Raw genomic sequence first — 25,587 nt, 5'->3', positions numbered from 1 at the left:
AACATGAACACTGCAGTTCAAACAAGTCTATTTCAGCTATAGTAATAAGTATAAAAATATTAAAGTGGCAAGAAACCTCCTTGGAGCAATGTTTTAGAGTCAAAATGGTATTGCTTATAACAGGATTATCATAATTTTTGAGAGGTTTCTAACTTTTTTAGCACAATACACATGAAACTGTTATATTTGCCATAAACATCTACAAAAATACTAAGTGCAAATTTGTAATTTTTATCACCAGCTCCATCAGTTATTTGAAGCCAAAATTTGAATTAAAAAAAAAAATTAGTTTTCAAAAAAAAATTCATGAAGATTTTGGGGTAAGTATATCACCATTAATATTATTTATGGTAAAACTACTAATATAACATATACCTGCATATAAAAAAATAATTCGAACTGTGTATGCCTTCCTTACCTCTTGAAAAAAATTACCAAAAGTGAAATTTCACAGTTTTTCATGTTCACCTTTATTGGTAATTTTTTCATAGAAAGAAGGGAGATAGGTAAATAAACCATTAAACCATTCTTTTACGTTGAGAAAATACGAATAAATTGCTTTTTGTTTCATCCTTCCAGGACCAATAGTTTTTTAGTTATGATTTTTTCCGTAAACCCTTACAACCACAAAAATAGGTGTGTGCACTGTAACAAAAATGGCCACCACACATAAACTGCTTAAATAAATTTAAAAAAAAAAAAATAGTTTTCAAGTCCTGAGACACGTAGGAAACAAGTGGGTAAGTTTCAATTTTTTTTTTGAATTTGTCAAAAAAGTGACCTCCCTTGGGTCACTTCAAATGGGTTAACCTTGGGGAAAATAAGTATTCTTAACAAACTATTTTACCATCAATATTAAGATTATATTGCAGACTATTGTATGAATAATTTTTTTTTTTACTCGAGCTAAAACACAATGGTGATAATTTACTTAAATATCTCACATTTTATTCCTGTTAAAGTAAAAAGAATTGTTCAAAAGTAAACTAACGTTATGTAAATATAATACCCAAATAAGTTCAAATTTACATATACAAAGGGATTAATACTAATCAATTAAACTCTATAAAAAAAAAATAACACCTTGCATGACAGACTGCACTTTAAGACAGTCTGTGAATTGTCTGAACATTGTACACATCTGGGTACATATACATTCTCTCATTAAGATAGCTGCTGGTTTTATGTCCATGTGATTAATAATCGAGAACAAAATTAATATACATTAGTGATGGATGCTTATTTATCATTATTACCAGTAATGAATTAAAAATGTAGCATGGAAAATTGTCATATTTCCAACTAGCATTTCTTCTCTTTTATAGGATTTAATTTTTATAATATCAGTAACAATAACTAATATAGTAACAATGAGGAGAAAAATAAATAGACAAATATTACGGTGTTATACAAGAGGTAAACTGATGGTTTCGTAAGTTTTTTAACCCAAAAAATTTGAATAGCTTCCAGAAATGTATCTCCTGTAGTTTTCGTGATATCTAGTTTAAAACAGAAAAATCTGGTAATGAAAATCACATTTTTTTTTGTGTTTAAGTATAATAACTTTGTTAAATGACTAATAAATGTGTATATTTTATTATCAAAACTTGTAGAGAATTTAATTCTAAGAAAAGTTACAAAAAAGAAAAAAAACGTCACTTCTATTATTAAAAACAAAACAACAGAAAATGTTATGAATTTGTAAAAATTAAAAACATGTTTTTAGTACAATAAAAACACCTTTGAAAAATTTTGTTGGCAATACTGTTTGCATTAAAATTAATATTGGTTCATTTGCCATAAAATGGTGATTACTTGTTAGTAATGCATATTAGATGGTTTAGTTGTTTTTGACATAATTTTGATTGTGTTTAATTATTTTTGAAAATAAAATTATGCAGTGTTTTTGAGTATTAATTGAATCTTGAATTTAAAAAAGTGAAATTCTGTTTTGAATTTTATGTTTCGAAAAATGTTGTTTTCTTCACTCGTGTATGCTGATATGATTTTTGTGTATGGCTTTTGCGACGGAAGTGCTCCAGCTGAGGTAGAAAATTACAGACATACGTATCCTCGATAAATAGTTCCAAACCATAAAGTATTTTGCAGAATTTTTAATAGTCTTAATGAGAATGGTTGACTTGCCTGTGCTCATGTTTCAATCTCAATGTCAAGCAGTACATGGTAATGAAAGAGAAAACATTTTTCAGGTGTACAGTTGAGACTTAGCAAGGAGCATGAAAGAATTAGACTATTAAATCAATTTTCTCGGGATTAGATTCTACAAGTTTTGATTGTAAAATTTATGCATTAACAAAGTTATTGTATTTGATAAAAAAAAGAAATGTTAATCACCAAATTTTTCTGTTTTATGCTTGATATTAGGAAAATTGTGGGACTTACAGTTCTTGAACCTGCTTTACTTAATCCTTCAGGTAAAAACACAGAAACCAAGTTTACCTGTTATATAATACCTTAAAAATTTCAGTATGACCTGATTTCACCAGGGTAACTGAAATCCAGTTAAAAATTTTCATTAGCTGTTTTTCTGTATTACAAGTTATAGAACTTGTTCCTAAATTATTTCGCTTTCCTTCTGAATCGCTCTGTATAGGAGATATACCTGATTGTACATCTAAAATGTTCTTTTCAACAAGTATTTTGATGACCTTCAATAAGCATCAGGTCCACTTTCAATTCAAACTGTTTTTGAATACACTCTTTTTAAACACTAATTACTAAGGAAAAATTAGTGTTAAAAATTCAATCAGCTTTTTTTATGTTAGTCACTTAACAGGACCAAGAGAGCTTTTAATGTCAAAGGCCACATACAATTGGTTTATTAGTTGTAATGTGATAACTAGAGAATGGATTATATGCATTTTTATATTAAGCCCATTCTCACCGGTTATTGCATATTTTCCTTAAATCTAGTGATGATGCATATTTTTTGGTAGGGTACCTTGTTGATAAATGAAGTATTATTACATTGAAGGCAGTCAAACCTATTAGCTGCACGGCTCTTAGCAGCCGCGGAACAGTATCTCTGGCTGTATGTTTACAAAAATAACAAAATATTAAATAATTGTTAGTTATCAAATTTATTGATATGTTATTCAACTACTAAATAATTGTATGCTGATTTTAAAATAAAAATTACAATTTTTTTATTTAAAGTTGTGTATTTTGACACTTTTCATGCATATTTTAAGCATTTTTCATGCATACTTAAAGCTTTTTATGTTGCCTGTTATCTGGTCTCTAATGATAACCTTTCTAATGCAATCATAATAAATATATTTACCCTCTCAATACACATCTAAAAATTGATGTTTCTTCCCATCAACTTAAAACATTACTTTGTGTTAATTATCAATATAACAATAGTTAATGTTGATATAAAATTTCTTCTACAAAATAAATTTTCTAATGAAATAAAATGTTAACATTGTAACAAATGTTTTGAAATATACATACATTACTTAGTTACTAATGTATTTTAAAGCACCTTTAAAAACTGTTTTCATTATCAAATATTTATTAGACCTTTTTTATATCTCTAAAATATAATATCATTTCTAGAGACTCCTTTAAAAAGTTAGAACAAGTTTTTGTGATATTAAAATGACCCGTCAGATCATTTCTGGCACCTGTATTACTAGTTATGGCCCACGATTTTAATCGTATTGATCAGTGATTAGAAAATTAAATATTTAACTTATACTTCAGTTTGTATTTATGAATATGCAATCTGCTATATAAAAAAAAAAAACCACTTACTTTTAAAAAATAACATTACCTCTATCAAACCAGTCAACTGAGATCTTTTCATATAACTTAAGCTACATGTATAATAGATCAGCTTACAGGAAAGGATCTCACTATACTTCCATTGCCGTTGTTAATAAATGACTGAACCATTTGAAAAATCTTCCCATGAATTTATTTAAAATGCAGTTAAGATTTTCTTTTAAGGAAACAACATATTTTTAGAAACTGTACATCCTGTTTAATGTGCATGCAAATATGTGCACAAAATAACTAACAATAGCACCTTCTGAATTGTGAATTAGGCACTTACCACCACTTTTTTTGATGCAACTTCTTTGTCAAAAACAACATATTATTACAATGTATTAAATGAAAAATATGTCTGTTAGTGAGCATAGGTGTTTGTTTAGATAATGTTGACTCTGTGTACTGATGACTCATACGTATATTAACTTAACCTAACAAAACATAACATACCTTAAAAGTGTGTAATATGAATTTAATGTTAATTAGACAAGGTTAGTGAGTGAAAGTCATGTTGATAAATTATGATTCGTCAGTATGTGGAGTCAACACAACCTAAAGTGTTTTGTGATTTTTATTTTTCCTTAAAAAATGTACTTTTTCCACCGTAAATAAACATTATTCATTTTCTCATGAAATCTGAAGTTACATAAAAAAAAATAATGGTGGTACACTAATAAATAAGTACCATGAATTACTTAGTGGTAATTTTTTTTTATGTTTAATGAACTTACCTTGACGTTATTTCATGCATTTGTATTTAAATATTTAATACGAACTTTAATGTTCATGTGTACTTTTATCTTATAATTTGCTTTTTACATTTGTCTACAAAAGTGTGATTTATATAATTGATTAAGAATAAAGATCAGAATAAAAGTTTTAATTATGGTATCCCATTTTAAAATATGTTATTTTAGCAGCTGCATATTATTAAAGTTAAGCAATATTTTTTACTCGCCATTTAATTTAACATTACAACATGGTAAGTTCAACAACACCCTACATGCATCACAATAACATTCTTGGAATTTGTTAAGAAATAAGGTAAAATGTAACAACCAAAGCCACATTTAATAAACCAGTTCAACTGAAGTGAAGAAAACTGCAGGTGCATGCTTTTGGTATTTTGTAGTGGCTAATGAACTTAGCAAATAAAGCCAATTAATTTTTATGGTCACGAAACCATAAATTCCAGGGCTTAAAGCTCGGAGGGGGTCATTCAGTGAAAAATTCAAAGCAAAGCAGATTGTTGAATCACGTGCATTGCATACACCATTGTTCAATGTTACCTTGATTATACATTTGTATTAGCTCTTGAAACATGCTTACCTTATTACTATATACATTATATTAACAAGTAATAGTTGAAAAAAAATATTAAAAATGGTGAAGTTATCCAAAAATTATTTACAGTAGAAATTGTTGTTATACAGTATTGAACATGATGAGATTGCTCTACATTATTTATAATCAGTTTCAGAGAAATATAAGTTCTATTAACTTATTTTAAAACTTAGTCAAAAATAAAATTTGTTTAACCATAATGGCAAATAATCAGTACCTATAATATTAGTAACTGTGGTCATTAGTGGTAATGTTGCACTTGCGACATTATTTAACAAGGCTTGATTCTACCATTTATTTTGTTATTTACTATTACTACTTATTTCTATATATCTATCTACAGTAAATTATCATTTATAGTGACACATCCAAGGAACCAATGATTTTAGGTCATAATAACCGATAGTCACAATAACAAACCGATGTTTAGGTATCTTGGTACTACTTTAATATGCCATCTACACGGGTACCCGGCTACCCCTAAGGGCTGACTGCTATTGTTTCCGGTGGTAAGAACACTTAACTTTATACATGAAAGATTTTCATTGTGTGGATGAGCCGAATAGTTGTCAGTGAGCAACAGTATTTTGTTGTTTTCAATATTTAATTCACAGTCAGTTTTCGTAACAAAGACTTAAAGATATCACTTGTCTTCCAACCTTTCTTGTTACTTTTGTACGTAACAGTAAGTGATTTTCAAATTTTTAAAACATGGGGATTTACCACTTTTCCCTATAACCAGAAGTTTTTGTGTCAGTTCCAGTCATATTTGTAGCAATTAGTACTGGTAGTCTTTCTTTTGATAATTTTCCCTCTGAACATGTTTCGTCTTGAAGAATTCTTTCTGGCGTCAGTTAAAAAAAAAGACCAGATCAGAATTATAGATATTTTCATCCAAATTAGCCCTCTTTTAATTTTGGCCAAATGTTTTCTAGCCATTTTTTCTGACACCGGTTGGAGCTGCTGTGACCCAACCGCTTATTCTTCCTGACATAATATATCGTGACGCTGACAGAACCATTGTATCCAAGCTGAAATTATTTCATGTAGTTCCCGAATTTTTCAGAAATATTGTTCGCCTTCGTTTGCAATATAAGGCCACTAATAGGATATCACTAGCCTTCTGGTATTTAAACTATTTTAACAGTGCTTGATCTACATCATTATGTTGACTAGGCTGTAATTTTTTTGGTTTCATAGAATTTATTTCAAAATTTTTCTTAATTTTTTCATGGTTGTTCCATATCACCGATACTGTCGAATGACCTACGCCTAATTCTTGGGCAATGTCATTAGTTTTTCTCTAACCGCCATATAATGTACATCTTTTCCTATATCATGAATGTTTTTAGCCAAGTCATAATTAAATCACTATTAAATGAATTACACAGCCAACGTAAAATAAAATACTGTACTGTATCTGCACGATATGTGATACACTCACAGCAAAAGATTAATAACAACTGAATGTGGCTGCTTCAGTACAATAATCTGGTACCAGACGAATATAAGAAAAACAAGAACTAATAGTATATATGCTGGTAAAAAGGAAAAAGTGACTTATTTTAACAGTCGAAATATTTCTTAGCTATATTGTATACATATGCTACCATCAGTAGCATAATGATGGATGGAAGTGATTTGACGAATCACTTCCATCCATCATTATAAGCGATAAATTTTACATTACAGTAGAAAAAATAAGTTAATAACCAATATGTCGCTACAACCGTTGCAATTATAAACATTGTACATACTGTGTTTTAGGTAGATTTCATTAGAGAGCTTCCCGTTTAATGGGTACCATGATTCGACTTGCGGAAAATTTCAGCATATCTTTACATTTCACATCCCTCAGATCCCAAAACCACTGTCAGCTCAAAAGTTTATATATATATATGAAATAAGTGAAATTTTATTTATATATGTATATATAATTTCACTTTCTTGTGGAAACGATAACTACTGTAATTTGGCTTCAATCGCTTTCAAATTGTTAAAATCAGTTGTCCCCAAATCTTGGTTGAGTTCGTTAATGGCCAAAATTGGACCAGGGGAGTGGAAATGAGGGTGGGGGGCTTTTTCGGAAAAACGAAATATCGCTATAACTTTGAATATCACTTTAAGTAAAATATTGAATTCGTTTAAAGTTCCTATTATTGCTTGAAATCTTTTCTATCCCTTACTTAGCATAGGTGAAATCTACCTTTGCCTTCCAGCATGCCGAAAGGGATTTTTGTATTAACAGCATACCAAACCAACCAGTAGACAAGTTTTTGGTCACTATCTGATGTGCCATTATACCTGATTTCACTATAAGATACTTACTGTATTTGCATTCTATATAATGCTAAATATTTTAATTTTCCTTTGCAACTCATGTGATAATGTGTTTAAAAAAGCCCTGTAAATATCTGAATATTAACAAAATCACCATTATGTGGTTGCCGTTTTTCTGGGTTTGTGTTTTTTTTTACAAAATGCATTTGTGTGTTGATATAATCTATATATTATTTAATAGTGTTAGTTCATGAAATGAGCAGAAAATTATTAACCAGTTATAACTAGAAAAATTAGACTATGCGCTGTCTTATGCATTTTCATTAAAATTAGTAGTAATTTTTGTTTTTGACAGTTTTTGACCATGAAAACTACATTTAATATCTGTTTTCATTTTATCTATTATGTATTAAAAAAATTAATTTTTAAAATGTAACAAAATCTGATAAAAAATTTTCATAAGAAGTCATAATTAAAATTAAACAAAATCTGATTTTGATTATGACGTAAACTGTTCACTGAACACATAAAAGTTACATATACATACATACATCAAAACGGTACAATAAATCCTACATTCTCCAGACAATACAATACCTTCCTACTTCACATGAACTTATTTGTGAAATTTATTAATAAAATTGGCATGTTAGTAGTTATTCATGGGGGATACAAATTCAGTTATTGAAAAATAGTTTAAAAAATATATATGTATTTTTTTTTAATAAAAATAAAATCTTTACTTGCTGTCAAAGGTTGTTTGAAGGCCATATTTTAAAAGCCTTACAGTACTTGTGTCATCAAAAGTCTCTGGTGCCTGGAGAACCGTACTAAACACAATCGCAAATTCGCACAATCTATTTTTATCCTTAAAATTGCCAATCTATTCTAGATAATTATGGAAATAACATGACCATTTCATGCTTATTTTGACCTGTTATCTGTTTTACAAGCTCAGAAAGGGAAAGATGCAGCTTTTGAGTGACTTCAATGCTGAAAAATTACGTCATGAAAATATATGGAACAATAGTTTTAAGTAACTGTAAATAGTTACGTTCTATGATAATCGTAATTCTTTATCTGCTTAGACATTTAAAAATCATGATTAAGCAAAAGTGTTGACATATTTTTCAAATTTTTCCTAATTTTGTACGGTTGATTTATTTAGGGAGGTTCATGTTCTAGTCAAATAATTACAGAAACTTACTTTGATGGTCTCTGGACTATCATGGACAGAAATGTAGCATTAAAGTACAAAATAGTAAGTGAAAAAGTGTAATGAGAATTGCCATTCTCATTACCATTGGTAATTTTTCTGGGTAGGTTTTTTTTTTGTTTTTTTTTTTTAAATGAGAGACTGTTAAAATAAAACAGTATTTGTTTAAACACTTGAATAATCAGTTTGTGTGACATATGTAAAGTTAAATTCTGTATTGTCAAATGTTTACCAGAAAACATACCTAATGGGTTAACGATAAGTATTTTTTGCCTCAGTTTTATTTCTACAACATACGAGGGTGGGCTGAGAAGTTGCTGGCATGACAAATAGATGGTGCCAGCAGGTCTAATTTACTGGCATTCTACAGTACTATCCTTCACTAGCTTAAGGTCTGGACTTAAGGTGGACTTGGGTCCACTATTACACTCCTGAAATTCAAAAACAATGTCAACAGTCAACAACTCTGAACAAGTAAAAAACAATGGGTAGGACCAGGTGAACTGACCCCAAAGAAGGCAAAAACAACTTTAGCAGTCAATAAGGTTATGGCAACTATTTTCTGGGACTGGAAAGAAATTATATTTATTGATTATTTTTAAAAGTGTAAAACAGTCAATGGTGGTGAGTATTGCACAAACTTATTGCAATGTTTGAGTGACAAAGTAAAAAGAAAACTACCACATCTAGCGAAAAAAAAATCTTGTTTTACCATGACAATGTACCAATACATTCATCAATTATCACAATGGCTAAAATCAATAAACTGAAGTTCCAATTGCTTTCCCAACCACCTTATTCACTAAATTTAGCATTCAGTGGCTATTACTGATTTTCTAACCTCAAAAAATGGTTTGGTTGACAATGATTTGGGAGCAATGAGGAAGTCATTGATGCTTTAAATGAGTATTTTGAGGAGCTTGTTGAATCTCGTTGTAAAATTTGTACAACTGCATTAGGCTGGAAATTTTTCAGCGTACCCTCGTATTTGTATTGTATGTGTCTATCACAAATCTAATTCTAGCTGAATTATTGAATTTGAAATTTAAGAATGCAGGTAAAATTATGTACTAACTAGGAGGTTTTTCATAATTGTGTTTGATGCAACTTTTCTTTCTCGAGATGTGATCAAAAAGTATTCACATGACCACAAAAAGTAGTCAGGAGATGTGAGGTCTGGGGACCTTGGAGGCCATAAGCCCTTGCTTATTATTCGATCATCAAAGAACTCTTACAGAAAATCTCGAGACGTGTGGCATGTAGTGCCGTCTTGCTGAAACCAGCAATACCGTCCTTGAGGTTCCAGGAGGGACACAAATTGGCGCACAATATTCCTGTATACTTCTTCACCATTTGCTGTCTGTTCGAAGAATATGGGTCTGACTATACGATGACGAGATATCGCACACCACACAACAATTTTTTCAGGATGCAAAGATTTGTCTTTTAACGCGTTAGGATTTTCAACCGCCCAAATTCAACAGTTTTGACTGTTCACATAACCATCGAGATGAATCCAAGCTTCATCACTAAAGAACACCGTGTTTAAAAATTTGATTCCGTTATCATTTACGAGAGACCTAAACCAACGGCAATATTGCAATTGCTTATTTAAATCTGGAGGCTGAAGCTCTTGGACTAATCGTATGCGACACAGATACAATTAAAATTTTTTAGCAGCTTTCTGAAGACTCGAATATGACAAACCAACTTGCGTGGAAAGTTTTTGTAAACTGTTCTGTGGAGAATTGAGCAATCTTGTTTTCACATTCTCTAAAACGTCATCTTTCAAGCGAGTTGGTTGACCACTACGTTTTCTGTCACAAACACTACCTGTCTCTCGAAATCGGTTTGCTAGCATAGAAATTGACATTTTTCTAGCGGAGGAACACCAACAAATTTAATTTGAGATGATTCTTTTACACTCGCGTACGATTTCGTAGCAAAATATTGTTCAAGAATGAAAACTCGTTCTATGGTAAAAGACATTCTGTTTGTAACACGACTGGAAACGGCACAAACGTTTACACAGCTCAAGGAGAATCAACTCACGCTGCCGTATCTATACTGGTTGAGTAGCACTACCAACTTTGTGTAACCAAACAAAATTTCCCTTTCTTAGAAAAAAATTACCAGACATTAACAATTGGGTAATAGGACTAAAAAATCACCCTGTATTTATTGTCCTTGAGGAGTATACTTGTGATAAACCACATCTTGATAATAAAATACTATGTTGGCATGATCTTCATGCTGTCATGAAAATATTCATCACAATGCTCCAGCCTGTGCAATACAATTTATACAGAGATTTTGGCAAACTATGGGATTAAACAGCTTTAGCAGACACTGTACCAACTAGATGCGGCTCCCTGTAATTTTTGGCAGTTTCCTAAGTTTACAATTCCACTTAAAGGAAAGAGATTTGAAGACAAGAAATAAAAAAAAAAAGACTAAAAAATGACTTGAAAAATGCTTCCAACAATAGAAACATCACTGGGATAAGCGAGTTACATTAGGGACCTACTTTAAAGGAGTCATTGAAGTAGGTAGTAGCTAAACAACTAGTCATTAAACTAAAGTGGTTAAGTACTTATGTCTTTGAGGCAAGGTCAGATACTTTATGAGATCACTGTTCATATATAAAAAAGAATTTAGGCTTCATGCCATGAGTATACAATACAATTATGTAGTTTTTGAGCATACCAAATTCAGAATAAATAAAAGAAGAAAAATGTCCTCGTTTATATTTGCACTATCACCCTGACTATTTGAAAAAAATTATGATTTACTTTTGGTACAAAATGCTAGTAAGGATTTATAATCGAAGGTGATAGAAATGTTTTATTTTTGATCTTCCAGTGATGTTATATAAGCTTCAGATCTTTAGAATTTTTTTTATTTTTCATTGTATTCATTTGGTCTTACATTAAAAACTTAAGTTAGGGTCATAATAAAGTTTATAAATGAAAAGACATTCTAATGTTGAAAAATAATGTATATAGATAAAAAAAATATATTTATTATGAAAAATAAAATTATGATTTAGTACAAATTTACATTATATCATGTCAGGAATGGGCAGATGTGTTATTTCATATGTATAAAAAGGAAATGTCCCAGCATTTGTTTGAAATAGATTAAGGGAAACCTTAGTAAAACCTTTATCAAATCAGTATCACAGATACACAATTATAAAATAAAAAATTAAAGCAGTTCCATTAATAATTAAAAATATATGAAATTTAATTTAAATATGTGAAGAAGTAGAATAAATATAACTACAAAATAAATAAGGCATTAATAAAAAATTGACTACTTTTGTGTACCTGTTGAAACAGATAAATATTTTTGAATTTCATTAAGAGGTATTTTTTCTGTAAATAAAAAATAATTTTATTTAAAATAAATCTATAAGAAAATGTTTAAAAAATTGCAACTAAAGCATTATGAGGCTGTTTCTTATTAGCCAAATATTGTCCAGTTGGTTAGTGCTAACCCATCACTGGGTTGGTCTAGTGGTGAACTCGTCACAAATCAGCAGATTTGTAAGTTGAGAGTTATAAGGTTCAAATTGTAGTAAAGGCAGTTACTTTTATACAGATTTGAATACTAGATTGTGATACCAGTGTTTTATCGTGGTTGGGTTTCAATTAACCACAAATCTCGGTAATGGTCGACCCGAGACTGTACAAGGCTACACTTTATTTACATTCATACATATCATTCTCACTCATCTTCTGCAGTAATATCTTATGGTGGTTCCAGAGGCTAAACTGAAAAAAACGTTTGTTAGTGCTGAATTGCTTATTTTTTATTGATTTATTTGAACTGTAAAACATTTGTAGAAATACCAGTAAATTTGAAGTGAGATAAACATGTTTTTATCTTTTTTTGCAGTTTGTAAGAAGATAATAAATTTCAGGATTTTTTTAAAGAGTATAATTTGTAATATGTTTATAGTATCAGATATTTGTAATTGTGATTTAATTCTCTTTCAGATCCTACCAACAATGTTGGTAAACAGTTTCCACGCCAGTCAAGGCGTCGGGAGCAACCCCCTGGTCCTAAGTTGGACCAAAACAGAAAATCATGTCTCCAAAAACAAAACAGATATTGTGATAATAAAAGACCTAAGCCGAGGGGACAGTTGTATTTTGGCTGTGGAAAGGCGGATACCCAGGTAAATTGTTTTTTTTTTGTTTTTGATTTTCTGAATGGTCTTTTAAAAGTTATTGTATTTTGTAGAACTGCTTGTGCTACCAATATATTTTTAAGTTTAAGAGATACTTTCCTTTATCACATCTTTTCCATGTAGGTAACTGATGTGCCAAATTTTCACTTGTGTGTATCCTGTACACACATGTATCTCACATAACTCAAAAATGATTAGCCGTAGGATGTAGAAATTTTGGATTGAGGACTGTTGTAACATCTAATTGTGCACCTCCCTGTTTGATTGCAATTGACTGAACCAAAAGTGTCCAAAACAAATTTAGATTTTGAGCTTTTTCTGAACTGTAGTAATAAGCCCTCATTGAGAGATTTTCAACAATATATCATTAGTGGTACTTATTTTCATTGGTTCCAGAGTTATAGCCAATTAAAATTTTTATTGTGAAATATTTGGATGTTACAAGTAGCTCATTGGTTCAAATCAGACTTCATCTCTTTTTTTAATTTAAATTATTGCTTTATTAATAATTATTAACCTCTGATTGTAAAAAATAGTTTACGATAAATAATAATTCAATAATAATAAAAAGAAAATATGAAAAAAAAATATCAGAAGCTATTAATGAAATAACATTTTATGTACTTTCCATTTTTTTTAAATGTGTACCTGTAATTTAATAGGTGTACAAAGAAGTCATGTGGTGTCTACATCAGATTTTTTTTATGATAGGTTGATGTGGTCATTGGTCAGAAATGAATGTACAGATTTCTGATTATAGCTAAAGGCAGTATTCAACTTTATTCAGTTTCCAATTTATATATGACAAAACATTAAGTTTGAATTATTGCTTGATGAAAAAGATAGATAGGTGTGTGCACACACACTTGTTTGCGTGCATGTGCATATATCACTCAGGAAAGGTTAAAAATAACAGTGGCATTATTTCTAATTATAAAAAAAAGATTATGCCAATTCATTCTTTGTTCTTATTTTGTCAGTCAAGGATACCTTAAGTGGAGTATATATTAAAAAATTGTTTATTGGTATGTATATAAATAACCTGTATATATTGGAAATTATTTTAATCGTAATAAGATTAATCAGTTGGTGGCTACTATTGGTTGTACTATTGCCATCAGGTTGATATTGTGTTTCTACATGTGCAGGCCAATGTTTGCAGGAAATTTTTTTTCTATGTTTGAGTTTCTTTTTTACATTGTTGTTGAAAAAATCTCCTTAATTGTAGATTTTTATCTATTAACTTTTATGTTAATCACAGCTTAAAATGAAGCACTTTCTTTGAAATATATTTTAGCGACTAAAATTATTTTGAATGTTTATAGGTTTCAAATGAAAATAAAAAAAAAATTATAAATTATTTTGAATGTACTATTAGATAATTTTTTATTCTGAGTCATTTGTGAATTACCAGTAATAATCTATTCACTAGGTCATAGACAATATCTAGTGTTTTGGTATTTGTTTTGCCATGTATGCTTGGCAAAATATTTATTTATTAAATAATCAATGGTATGGCTTTTAAATTTTTGAGGATTACTTACGGAAATAACCTCATGTTATTTTTACTGGAAGTTCTTTTTACTGAAAATCTGTCAACAAAAATGAGAAATGACCTATTCTAAAACCGGAAAGATTGATATTGCTTCTTTAAAATTGTAAAAAAATGTTATTCCATAATTAGATAATATTCCACGATGTCTCATTATTTGGTATAAAAATGACTGTTTTCTTTTACCATTAACTCGCTTTTGGACTATGTTTGTGAGATTCATGGTACAGAACCTTTCAGTCAAATTTTGAAGCACTTCCGCTTATCCCGTTTGCTCTGAAATTTCTCATACAGGTTTGCTCCTGATGACACATTTTAGCAACATTTTCAAGTCACTAAGACGCCCCTAAGTTGCTTAGTGAAAAAAAGTCCCTTGAACTTATACAACCTCATTTTGATGCATATTTTCTTTGTGAAAGAAATTTTCTTGATGAAAGGTAACCTAGCCTGTTTCAGTAAGTTTGGATCAGTAAGTTTTGTGTGCGAATGTTGTATTTCAACATTCGCACATGTTTGAAATACATAATTTTCAAACATAAAGCCTTACAAAAACGTAGGGCTCTACTTACTGTAACAATGACGAGCTAAATGAGAACGTGCTATTAGTTTTATAAACAAGTGAGATATATAATGGTATACAGTTGCTACTAGAAATTCTGTACAGTAATTACCAAAGTTTTGGGAAAATTTAGTACTTTTTAAAACCGGATCCAAATTTTCAGACGAAAATCGCATCTATCTCAAGTGTTCAGTCCTAGCACTCTGACAAATTTTTTTGACCCTCCTCAACAATACCTTATATGCTCCCAGTGGTATTCGTCAGATGATATTTTCAAGTGCCCCCGGGATGCTGTTATATCTTGGCAAACGCTCATCCAATTTTCACGATGCAAATTGTGTGTATATCAGCAGGTTGATGAATGCTAACTGTTCAACAGATCGGGTACACTCTTGATCTGCCTGATCTTGGTTATCCGAAAATTAAATTGTTTAGCCCTATGTTTTGATTGCACTCACCCGTCGTAAAACATACAAATTTGATCTTTCGCTAAATACGGTCAAACCTGTGCTTTAGCGCATCTGTAAAGTATAAACTTATGAAGACTAAAACGTAGAAAATAAAATGTATATAAAAGTTTTTTTATCACCACTTATATTAAAATGCACTAAAAAGTAGAAAATAAAAATATGTAAAAAAACTTTTAAAATATCTCTAAAATTAAACGCAAACGTAAAAAATTGTTTTAGGACCGTGTCTGAGAATGGATTTGACAAACTTTGATGGTGATACGTAAGATTATATGAAGGTCATAGCTTCAAATTAAAAATTTGATGTTTTTGCCAATTTTTTCATATGCGTGGTGAATGGCCTAAAGAGTGGGGATCCCACTCTTTAGGCTATTCATCGCACCCACCAGGTTGGTTTAGTGGTGAACGCATCTTCCCAAATCAGCTGATTTGGAAGTCGACAGTTCCAGCGTTCAAGTCCTAGTAAAGTCAGTTATTTTTATACGGACTTGAATACTAGATCGTGGATACCGGTGTTCTTTGGTGGTTGGGTTTCAATTAACCACACATCTCAGGTATGGTCAAACTGAGAATGTACAAGACTACACTTCATTCACACTCATACATATCATCCTCATTCATCCTCTGAAGTATTATTTAAACTGTAGTTACTGGAGGCTAAACAGGAAAAAGAAAACGCTATTCATCACTCATTATTTTTAATTTGAAGCTATGACTTTCATATAATCTTACGTATCACCATAAAGTTTGTCAAATTCATTCTGAGATACCGTCCTAAAATTATTTTTTACCTTTTAATGCATTTAATTTAAAATGGTGTTTTAGAAGATTTAATAAAAATATTTTTTAGTTCTTTCAACAATAAAGATTAAAATGATTAAAAATTTTTAAATGTTTGGCTGTATAAAGCAACTTTCTTGTAACTAGACTATTTAGCTATCTCTGTTTTTGCAGTTACTGTGTTGGTTTTAGGTGATTGCAGACCATGAATCTTGAGAAGAATGTAGCTGTCATACAAGATTGTTTTGTGAAAAGTGTATTGAAAAACAGTATGCTGGAGTGAGAAGTGGTCTGTCAATTATGTCAGCTTAGATGTAAAAAAGCCTTGTTACAGCAACCAAAGTAGATTTGAAAATGTTATTTTTACTGTGTGCTTATTCTTTAATTATTGTTTAATCATTTACCATATACTGCTTCATTTACCACATACTGCTTGTTCGTGTAAATTATGTGGTATTACAGCTCAAATTCTGACAGCATACAGAAAGTAGAACAGTGATACTGTGATTGATCATTATAGATAAATAATTTTATTATGTTCAGTGTTTGTTAAAATGGCATAGATAGTTATGCTAATCTTTCCATGCAGAAGATTGATAGTATAAGGTGTTGTCAAACAAGTTAGAGTTTATAACTGACAATTCCTTGATACCACATCATCATCAATAACATTCTGACTTGAAAATTTATGTAAAACTATGCTATGTTGTACTATGCATTGTTACACATTGCATACTTTTTTTTATTGGCTCCCAAATCAAGAGAATTGCACTCGATATATTATCTTTGAAAACTTCTGGAAGGTGTTATCAGTCCATCGTTACCTTCAGTCAGATAGGCCAATTTTTTCTTTTAATGATAATTGTAATAACCAATTTTAAGTCTACCCATAAATCACTGTATTAACCACTTTTTTTTTGGTTGCTTTATAATATTGCTTTGATTCATGAAACTTCCTTAATTATTACTATTTTAGTGTACAGTTTTATCATTTCATGATTTTGTTAGTTTATATTTCATGTTATTTTTATTTTACTAATGTATATTTTGCAATCTCTTCAACTAGTGAACAGTAAGCAACTCCCATTACCTAATGAGATTAGAATATGTATGACATGTAAATGAGGTCTAGTCTTGTACAGACATTCTTGAAACATGTGGTTAATTAAATCCCAACCGCCTTTATACTGGTGTCCACCATCTAGTATCCAGATTTATATAAAAGTTTTATTAAGATTTGAACTTCAGAACCTTTAGCTTCAAAAATCAGCTGGATAAACAACTGATTTGCAATAAGTTAAACACTAGACCAGCCCAGTGGGCTAATGTTGTTAGTAATGTTTTTTTTTTTCATTGTTTTTATTGTCTTATTTTATAGCTGTTTAAGTTTTTTTAGAGCTTAATTGTAATGTAATTAGATTAATTTGTTTAATAGTTATCCAATCTTTATTATTATTGAAATTGTGTTACAACAGGTAGTCGATGAGTTGACAGAGGAGTTTGGTTTGGTTGCAACATCAGCTGGTGGAAGTAAAAAACAGAGCTTAAACCATCTGCTGAATTTTCACTATGCTCCGCGCGGTGAGCATACGATAATGTCGTCATCACACCATCGGCACGGAGTTACAGGAGGTAGTGGACGACACTATTATAACAACAGTGCAAGATGGCTCATGTCTACTACAAAGCATAAATATAATAAAGAACAATTCTTGCAGGCAAAGTGAGTCTGCATATAAGTATGTTTGATATGTTAGGTATATCTATGTTTGAAACTCGTGTGTACATGTGCTTGTGTGTGTACTTGCTCTTTCAGATTGTTAATGTTTTATATTGATTATTTATGATTATTATAACTTAATGGAAGAATTAGCTGTATAGTTAGTTTTATGTGAAGATATTTCATTGAAGAGAATGAAGTTTTCAGTTCTGTTTGATTCATCATTATATTTATGCTTATTTTCGTTTGTTTCGTGAAAAATGGAATCCGTAAAATAAGATAGCATTCTTTGAATAGATAGGAGAAAGCATATATGTATATATACTTTTTTTCTATATGTGTAAAATATATATATATATACTTTTAAAAAATTTCAAATAATTCATAAACATATTAACCACTCACTGTGATAATTAAATTCAAAAAAACAAACTACCACCAAACACAGTAACAGAAAAACCTAAAAAAAACCAAAAGTTGACTTCTGTGGGATCCTCCATCACCAGTCTGTGCATAATTTTATAATTACATCAGCAAATAGCAAAAAAGAAATTAATATTTAAAAATTTAGAATACATAAACTTTTAACAACCACAAAACATTTAACAACTTCACTTCTATTACTGGAATAATGTAAATTTAAAACAGTCACACATATGTTCCTAAACATTCTTAACGCGTGTTATTAATCTCAGATTATCACATTATTAGTTGTAAAATTTTTACCAAAGTAAATTGTTGTTTTTCTGTTGCAAAATAGTCACTTTTTGTGGGATGAATTGGAAGAATCTGTTTTAATTACAAGAGTAATTTATGTTTTTTAAAATATATATTTTTTTAATCTGTTTTAGTTGTCAGTTTGTTGTAAGAGCCGATGGTGATTATGGAGCATACATGGGTGATCCAGACATGTTAGTGGATTGGGATATGATAGAACAGGTTCGGGTGTTCAGTTGTGAGGAAGTCAATTGTCCTATATGCTTATCAACACCTGTTGCTGGTAATTATGTTTGAACTAAAATTATAAATTTTAGTATAGTCTTTATTTTTATTTATGTCAACCTGAAAAGTATGCATTTAGCAATTAACTCTTTAATTAGTAGGTTTTACATATAGTAGTTCATTTCAATAGGTAAAATATCAATATAAAAAAAAAAATATATATATAATAAAATATTGAAATAAAACTGGAATTTTAATAGACTTCTATTTAAGTTTTAATGTACTACTGTTCTACTAGTCATCCCTTATTATTTTTGACAAAATTAAAAAAAAATAACTTTCATGAATTGTGTAAATACGAGGGTAAGTCAATTATTATCCGCGATTTAGTTATATTTTTTTAATGTTGGTAGTATTGTCCTGTTGTATAGATGATGCATGCGTGGTTTAATTGTTATAAGTCTGTGCAGGTTTGATGCTGCTAGGTTAGTTCCATTATTGCTACCTTGCCGTTAACCATGGTTACTCCGCTTTCTGTTTACACCAAAGAAGAGGAACATTCAGTGATTGTTTTTTGTGGTCGGAAGGTGTATCAGGGACCAAAATTCATCAAAAGACTTTCGGTACAATACGGGAACAGTGTGTTGCCACAACGAAGTGTCTACGAATGGATTGAAAAATTAAAAAATGGTCGCACAAGTGTTACGCACGACGAAGGAGCCAGACACGACTGTTTACTGCCACAAATGAGGAAAACATTGAACGTGCATGAGACATGGTTTTCTTACACATACAAGTAACTATTGATGAAGTGGCATATCGTCTGCAAATTAGTCACGGTTCTGCCTACGAATTCATCCACAACAGACTTAGGTTTCATAAAGTCTGTGCAAGATGGGTCCCAAAACAATTCACACGGTTGCATAAACAAACACGCTTGAACATCTGCCAAAAACATTTGGATTGCTATGGTAACGAATGGGACATATTCTTAGACAGAATCATCACTGGTGATGAAAAGTGGATGCATCATTATGAGCCGGAGAGTAAACGGCAGAGTATGGAATAGAAACATCCAAATTCGTCCTGCAAAAAACCCAACCATCCGCAGGAAAATTGATGCTTACAGATTTTGGGACTCACAAGGCCCAGTACTGGAACATTATGAGGAAAGGGACACAACAATAAACAGTGCGCATTACAGTGAGATGCTTACTGCCAAGCTGAAGCCTGCAATTCGATGCAAACGCCGAGGACTGCTGTCAAAAGGTGTTGTTGTTGCACGACAATGCCCGTCCACATGCACTGCCCACACTGCTGAAACGCTCTAGACTCAACTTTCAAGTACTGGCTCATCCTCCGTATAGTCCTGATCTTGCCCCTTCTGACTACCACTTGTTTGGTCCACTCAAAGAGGCATTAAGAGGCTGTCGATTTACCTCGGGACGAAACAGTGAAAGAAGTGGTTCATTACTGGCTTGCAGCTCAACCGAAAACCTTCTTTTATGAGGGCATCAGGAAGCTTGTGCACTGAATGGACCAAGTGCGTTGAAATGCAAGGGGACTATGTTGAAAAATAATGTACATGTAAGTTTCCTATTTGTATTGCAATAAAATTTATAACTACATGGTGGATAATATTTGCATTACCCTCGTACTATAACAGCAATACATAAATGCATTTTTTATTGTAAATTTATCTATTTATCTAATATTTAATGTACATTCATGTAAATAAAAAAAATCCTTTTGTCTAGTGACTGAGATAATAAACTACCTCTCTTTATATTTTAAATTAAGTTTAATTAAAAATGAAAAAAAACAGTCTACTGATAAAAAAGTTAATATGAAAGTACTAAACTATTTAATAAGTGTAAAAAAAAAAAAAGATAAAAGTCGTAAATAGAAAAATATACTTTTTTAAAAAATTATACTTAAATGCTAGGATGCAATTTAATAAACTGTTTGTATACAAATATAATTCAAATATGCTGCCCTGGAGAACTGTTTTCGCACCTATGCAATAGAGAACCAGTACAGTCTGAATGGGCTATGTTTGAGGATCTAGTTGAACTTCAGAGATTAAAAGAAATTTTTGCATTCAAACCCATTGCATATAAATTGCTAAAAAATCTTGAATGTGATTATTGTTGGTTCACCTGTAAATGCAGTCTTTTATTTTTATTTTATTTGTGTATTTATGGATCCATATGGTTTTAAATTGGAAACAATTAAGTGTAATATGTAGAAATATCAAGCTTATTCTCAGTTTTTATATGCATTACTAATGATATTAAAATTTGTATTTTTTTAACAGGCAAGATAACACGCTGTGGACATGTGTTTTGTTGGTCATGTATGCTACATTATTTGGCATTGTCTGATAAAACTTGGCGAAAGTGCCCTATATGCTATGAATCTGTACATCGTCAAGATCTTAAAAGGTAATTATTTTAAATATTGAGATGTTTTGAAATTATAATTTTTGATGTTAATTTCAGTCACTGTAATAAGCATTTTCCTGCTTAGATTAATTGTGGTGAGCTAAATTTTTAAAAAAAGTTTAATTCTAAAAATTATTTATCGTTTAAATATTTAAACGCTAATTTTAATTGTGTTAGAATGATTTTAATAATTTATGATCAGTTAACGTTTGTTTCAGTTTTGTTTAAAACTTTTAAATTTAATTCATTTTTTCTTGCATATGAATGTAAAAATTTTGTGAAAGATTTTTATTTATAGTACATATGGCTGAATTATTCATAAAGCTTTCTCTCTCTCTCTCTCTATATATATATATATACATATATATATATATAAAACAAAAACTTTGATAAAATTTTATAGTAATAAGTGTTAGTGACCTGACATTAAGACGAGCCATTTCAAAAATGGAATAGCAATCTTGAAATCATTCATTCTATATTTGGTACTCAAGAGAAAGTGAGCAGTAGTGATTTCAAATTGCTTTCGTGACCGAGTGGAATGTATATTATTGCATGTTTAACATGTTGAGATGTTAAGTGTGCAAAATGCAGGAAAAATGACACCTTCACCCTATTCACTGAAGAGACTGTGATCACCATTATTCTCTGAGAAAGCATAAGCTTGTCAAACTTGCTTGAGGTATCTCAGGTGCTTTACATTGCCAGTCATAGAGACAGATAATTTAATATGCTCATTTCAGTCATGAAATAGTGTATTGTTTGTTAGTATGAACTATTACTCATTGTACTGAACTAATAACCACTAAAAGATGGCAGGAAGTAGATCTATTTGCTACGTAATCCATATAAATAAATAAGTGAAATAGGGAATGCAGATTCAGCTTATATAAATTAACATAAAATAAATTTTAGAGAACAGAGTAGTTAGATTAGTTAATAAGATGCACTGGAATACACATGACCGTGAGAATTCAGGGAAAAATAGTTGTCGTATGTTACACCTTTAGAAAGGTATTATGGTACTTAATGAACATTGCTGGGCATTAGCTTTTTCATGTAAAATTTGAGTAATCTTTCTATGTAGATTAGGATTATTATATTAGTGTTAATTTAACTGGAAACTAGTATTAGTTTTCAGTTGCATGTGAGATGTTTTTAATAAATTTCATCATTCATTGGATCAAAAGTTTTCCTTTTCCATGGCAGTGAAATAAAATGAATCAAATGAATTGTATTTTATGAATAAAATTAATCATAATTATTCTTAGATACTATATTTTATAACTATTATAAATTGGTTTGCCTGGTACTTTACCAAAAATAAAGATTGGTTTTTAATTTTTATTCAGTGTGGTGGTGGTGTTGCGAGCTACCCATTCTGTTGGTGAGGAGATCACTTTTCGACTGATGAAACGTGAGAAAGGCTCACTTATCGCATCACCTGTGTCACAGTATGATGCCAGAACTATGCATAATTTGTTATCTGTTAATGAGGATAAATTGGATGTTATATATTCTAAATTATTGACTTCTGATAACGATCAGGTATATTTATAATTTCTTGTTCAGATATGTGTACTTTCATTTTATGTGTCTGATTTTCCTTAACTATTTTTCCTGCTTTATAGCAGTAAATTTCAGATGTGTTTGAGATTGTAAGGAAAATTGTTTCATGAAAGAAAAGGAACTATTCTTGCTCATAGGTTAGAATAACAGTAGAGGTGGTTGAGGCATCACAAGGAAATATTGTCAAAACATTCTTTTGGTCATGAAAATTGTTTTATTTAATATTACAAAGTTGTGTGGATTATTTTAGAGCATTTTACTTGTATGGTCTAGCTATATGGAGTTTAATTGTATTGAAATCTTAGCAAAACTGTAAATTTAATAAATAAAATTGATATTACATATTTGGATGTACGTTCTTGAGGTAGTGATTACTTAATCATTTATGCATATCATCATCCAAAGTGTTGAGTATGTGTGGTATATGCATGATTATCTCACAATAATTGTACTTTGGAATATTAATATTGTTATATCACAGAAACGTATTTGTATGTTTGAAATCAATACGTCTGGTGATTAACATACATTATAGCTGATTATTAAAACAGTGGAACTTGTTAATTCAGATTTTGATGGTATAGGTTTTAGTTTAAATTATGATTGGCCTGCACTAGCAGTATGAAACTTCTAACTAGTTTTTGGGAGAAAAAGAACTAAGAATAATTTAATTATAAGTTAAAATATTTAAATCAGTTTTAATATTATAATTTTAACTAAACTGTTTTAGTTCACTGCAATACATTATTGGAGAATGGTTGAAATCAATATTTAAAAAATTATTATTCTGTAAATGTCCCATTATTGTAGTTTAATTAGATTAAATTAAAATGAGAAGAAAGCTAGGACTTTTAACTTTATTTTACTTCGAGATTTAATTTGAAAAATGTAGTAAAATGATCAGATAAGTTAGAAGGAATATAGTTAGTCAAAGTACAAGAAGTTGAATTTTAATGGTAAATATGTTTTAAATCTTTTGACTAAGTGTGGTCTCTTATATATTTTGGAATATTTGGTTCCAGTTGATAATTTTATTATATTATTAATTTTAAACTAACAATAATTCGTAATGGTAACTAATATAAAATTTGTCCAATTTTCTAAAGAATGCATTGGAACCATGACTGTTATTTGCTGTGATTGTATATGAGCACAGCAAAAGAAAGAAACAATAGCTTGTAGATTATGCTAATATCTGTTTACTGAAACCGGTTAGGTATGCTCTTTTTAACATATTCAATCATTTTAATGAACATCTGAAAATAGGTTGTCTGTTATTTTTATAGACTGTGTAGCAAGAAATGTATAATTTTGTATTTGTTTTACAATTTTCATTTCTTTATGTATATTAATACTACTTCACAGAATTATTATTATTATATTCTATTATAGATTAAAATATACATTTTTTAAAGTTATCACTAAATTGTAATTAAAAATAAACTATATCACAATATCTTTCTACTGCATTATTTTAAATAAAATATATATATAAAAAAATACGAAAGTAAGCAACAACATTTTGATGAATATTTAAAGGAAATTACAAAAAGTGCATATAAAAGTCTTAACATAATACTGATTGTGTTTTCATTCACTGACATTAATAATTATCATGAGTTAGATAAATAATGGAGTTAGAAGATGGTTGGGGATATGCGTTAAATACAGACGGAAAATTTGAAAAGAGTTTAGTTGATTACTTATTGGACAAGGTCACTCACTTAATTTAATTGTTCTTTTATTGGAAATATTTAAAAAAATATAATATATTTGATAGGGATTATAGGTATAGCTTAGATACAGGGAATATGATTTTATATAATTGAAAAGTAATTATTAAAATGCAGCTGAAAATATCTTTTATTGTCTACGTTTGGAATATTTACTATACCTGCAGCTCACCCTCAAAAAGTGCTCCAGAAATCAAAAAAGTGACAAAGATGAGATAACTGGATCAAACTAATTTTTGACTGTATGTTATACACCTTGAGAAAGCTGCAGTTAGTTTTGAACGTATTTTAAACAATCTGAATATATTAAAAAACAATAAAAAAGCAAAAAATTTCTTTGTTTGATTTTCACCTTTAATTCACGATATCTCGGCCAGTTCTGAAGATTTTGCTTTAAAATTTTATACAATGAACTTCAAGCGATTCCTCAAGATGAGACCATGCTCTTTATTATAAGTAGAAATGAAACTGGGAATTTTTGAAAAACTTTTATCAAATTTGTGATTTTTTTCAGATTAAAACTTCTGTAATGAATTTTAAATTTTGGAGTTTTATATGACAGTATAGGTTACTGCATGAAGTTTTGTAAAAGTTTTCAAATTTCAAAATGCTACCATTAAAAAGTTATGATAATATTTATTTGATGCATAAAATCAAGGCGACAGGTGGGAGCACATGCTTGCTCCAAAAAGAGCTGAACATGCATGCAACCACTGGTGTGGCTGCTATGATTCAGGCATACCAGCAGAACCCACCGGGTTGGTCTAGTGATGAACGCGTCTAACCAAATCAGCTGATTTGGAAGTTGAGAGTTCCAGCGTTCAAGTCCTAGTAAAGCCAGTTATTTTTACACGGATTTGAATACTAGATCGTGGATACCGGTGTTCTTTGGTGGTTGGGTTTCAATTCACACACACAGGAATGGTCGAACTGAGAATCTACAAGACTACACTTCATTTATACTCTCATACATATCATCTTCATT

At 30.1% G+C, this 25,587-nt stretch overlaps 1 protein-coding gene across 3 annotated transcripts in view; it reads left to right on the top strand.

Moving 5' to 3' along the window:
• Nucleotides 1-25,587, top strand: part of LOC142323688 (E3 ubiquitin-protein ligase RNF10) — a 49,095-nt gene that overhangs the window by 3,489 nt on the left and 20,019 nt on the right. For all 3 annotated transcript variants that reach the window (XM_075363791.1, XM_075363790.1, XM_075363789.1), the window contains exons 2-6: nucleotides 12,640-12,821; nucleotides 17,670-17,917; nucleotides 18,766-18,914; nucleotides 21,174-21,300; nucleotides 22,653-22,848. In XM_075363791.1, coding sequence (XP_075219906.1) covers nucleotides 12,640-12,821; nucleotides 17,670-17,917; nucleotides 18,766-18,914; nucleotides 21,174-21,300; nucleotides 22,653-22,848 — 902 coding nt within the window. The remainder of the gene's footprint in view (nucleotides 1-12,639; nucleotides 12,822-17,669; nucleotides 17,918-18,765; nucleotides 18,915-21,173; nucleotides 21,301-22,652; nucleotides 22,849-25,587) is intronic.

This window comes from Lycorma delicatula, chromosome 4, assembly GCF_047948215.1.
Source record: "Lycorma delicatula isolate Av1 chromosome 4, ASM4794821v1, whole genome shotgun sequence".
NCBI lineage: Eukaryota > Metazoa > Arthropoda > Insecta > Hemiptera > Fulgoridae > Lycorma > Lycorma delicatula.
Note: the sequence above shows the minus strand (reverse complement) of the source record. Positions and strands in the feature narration are given on the sequence as shown.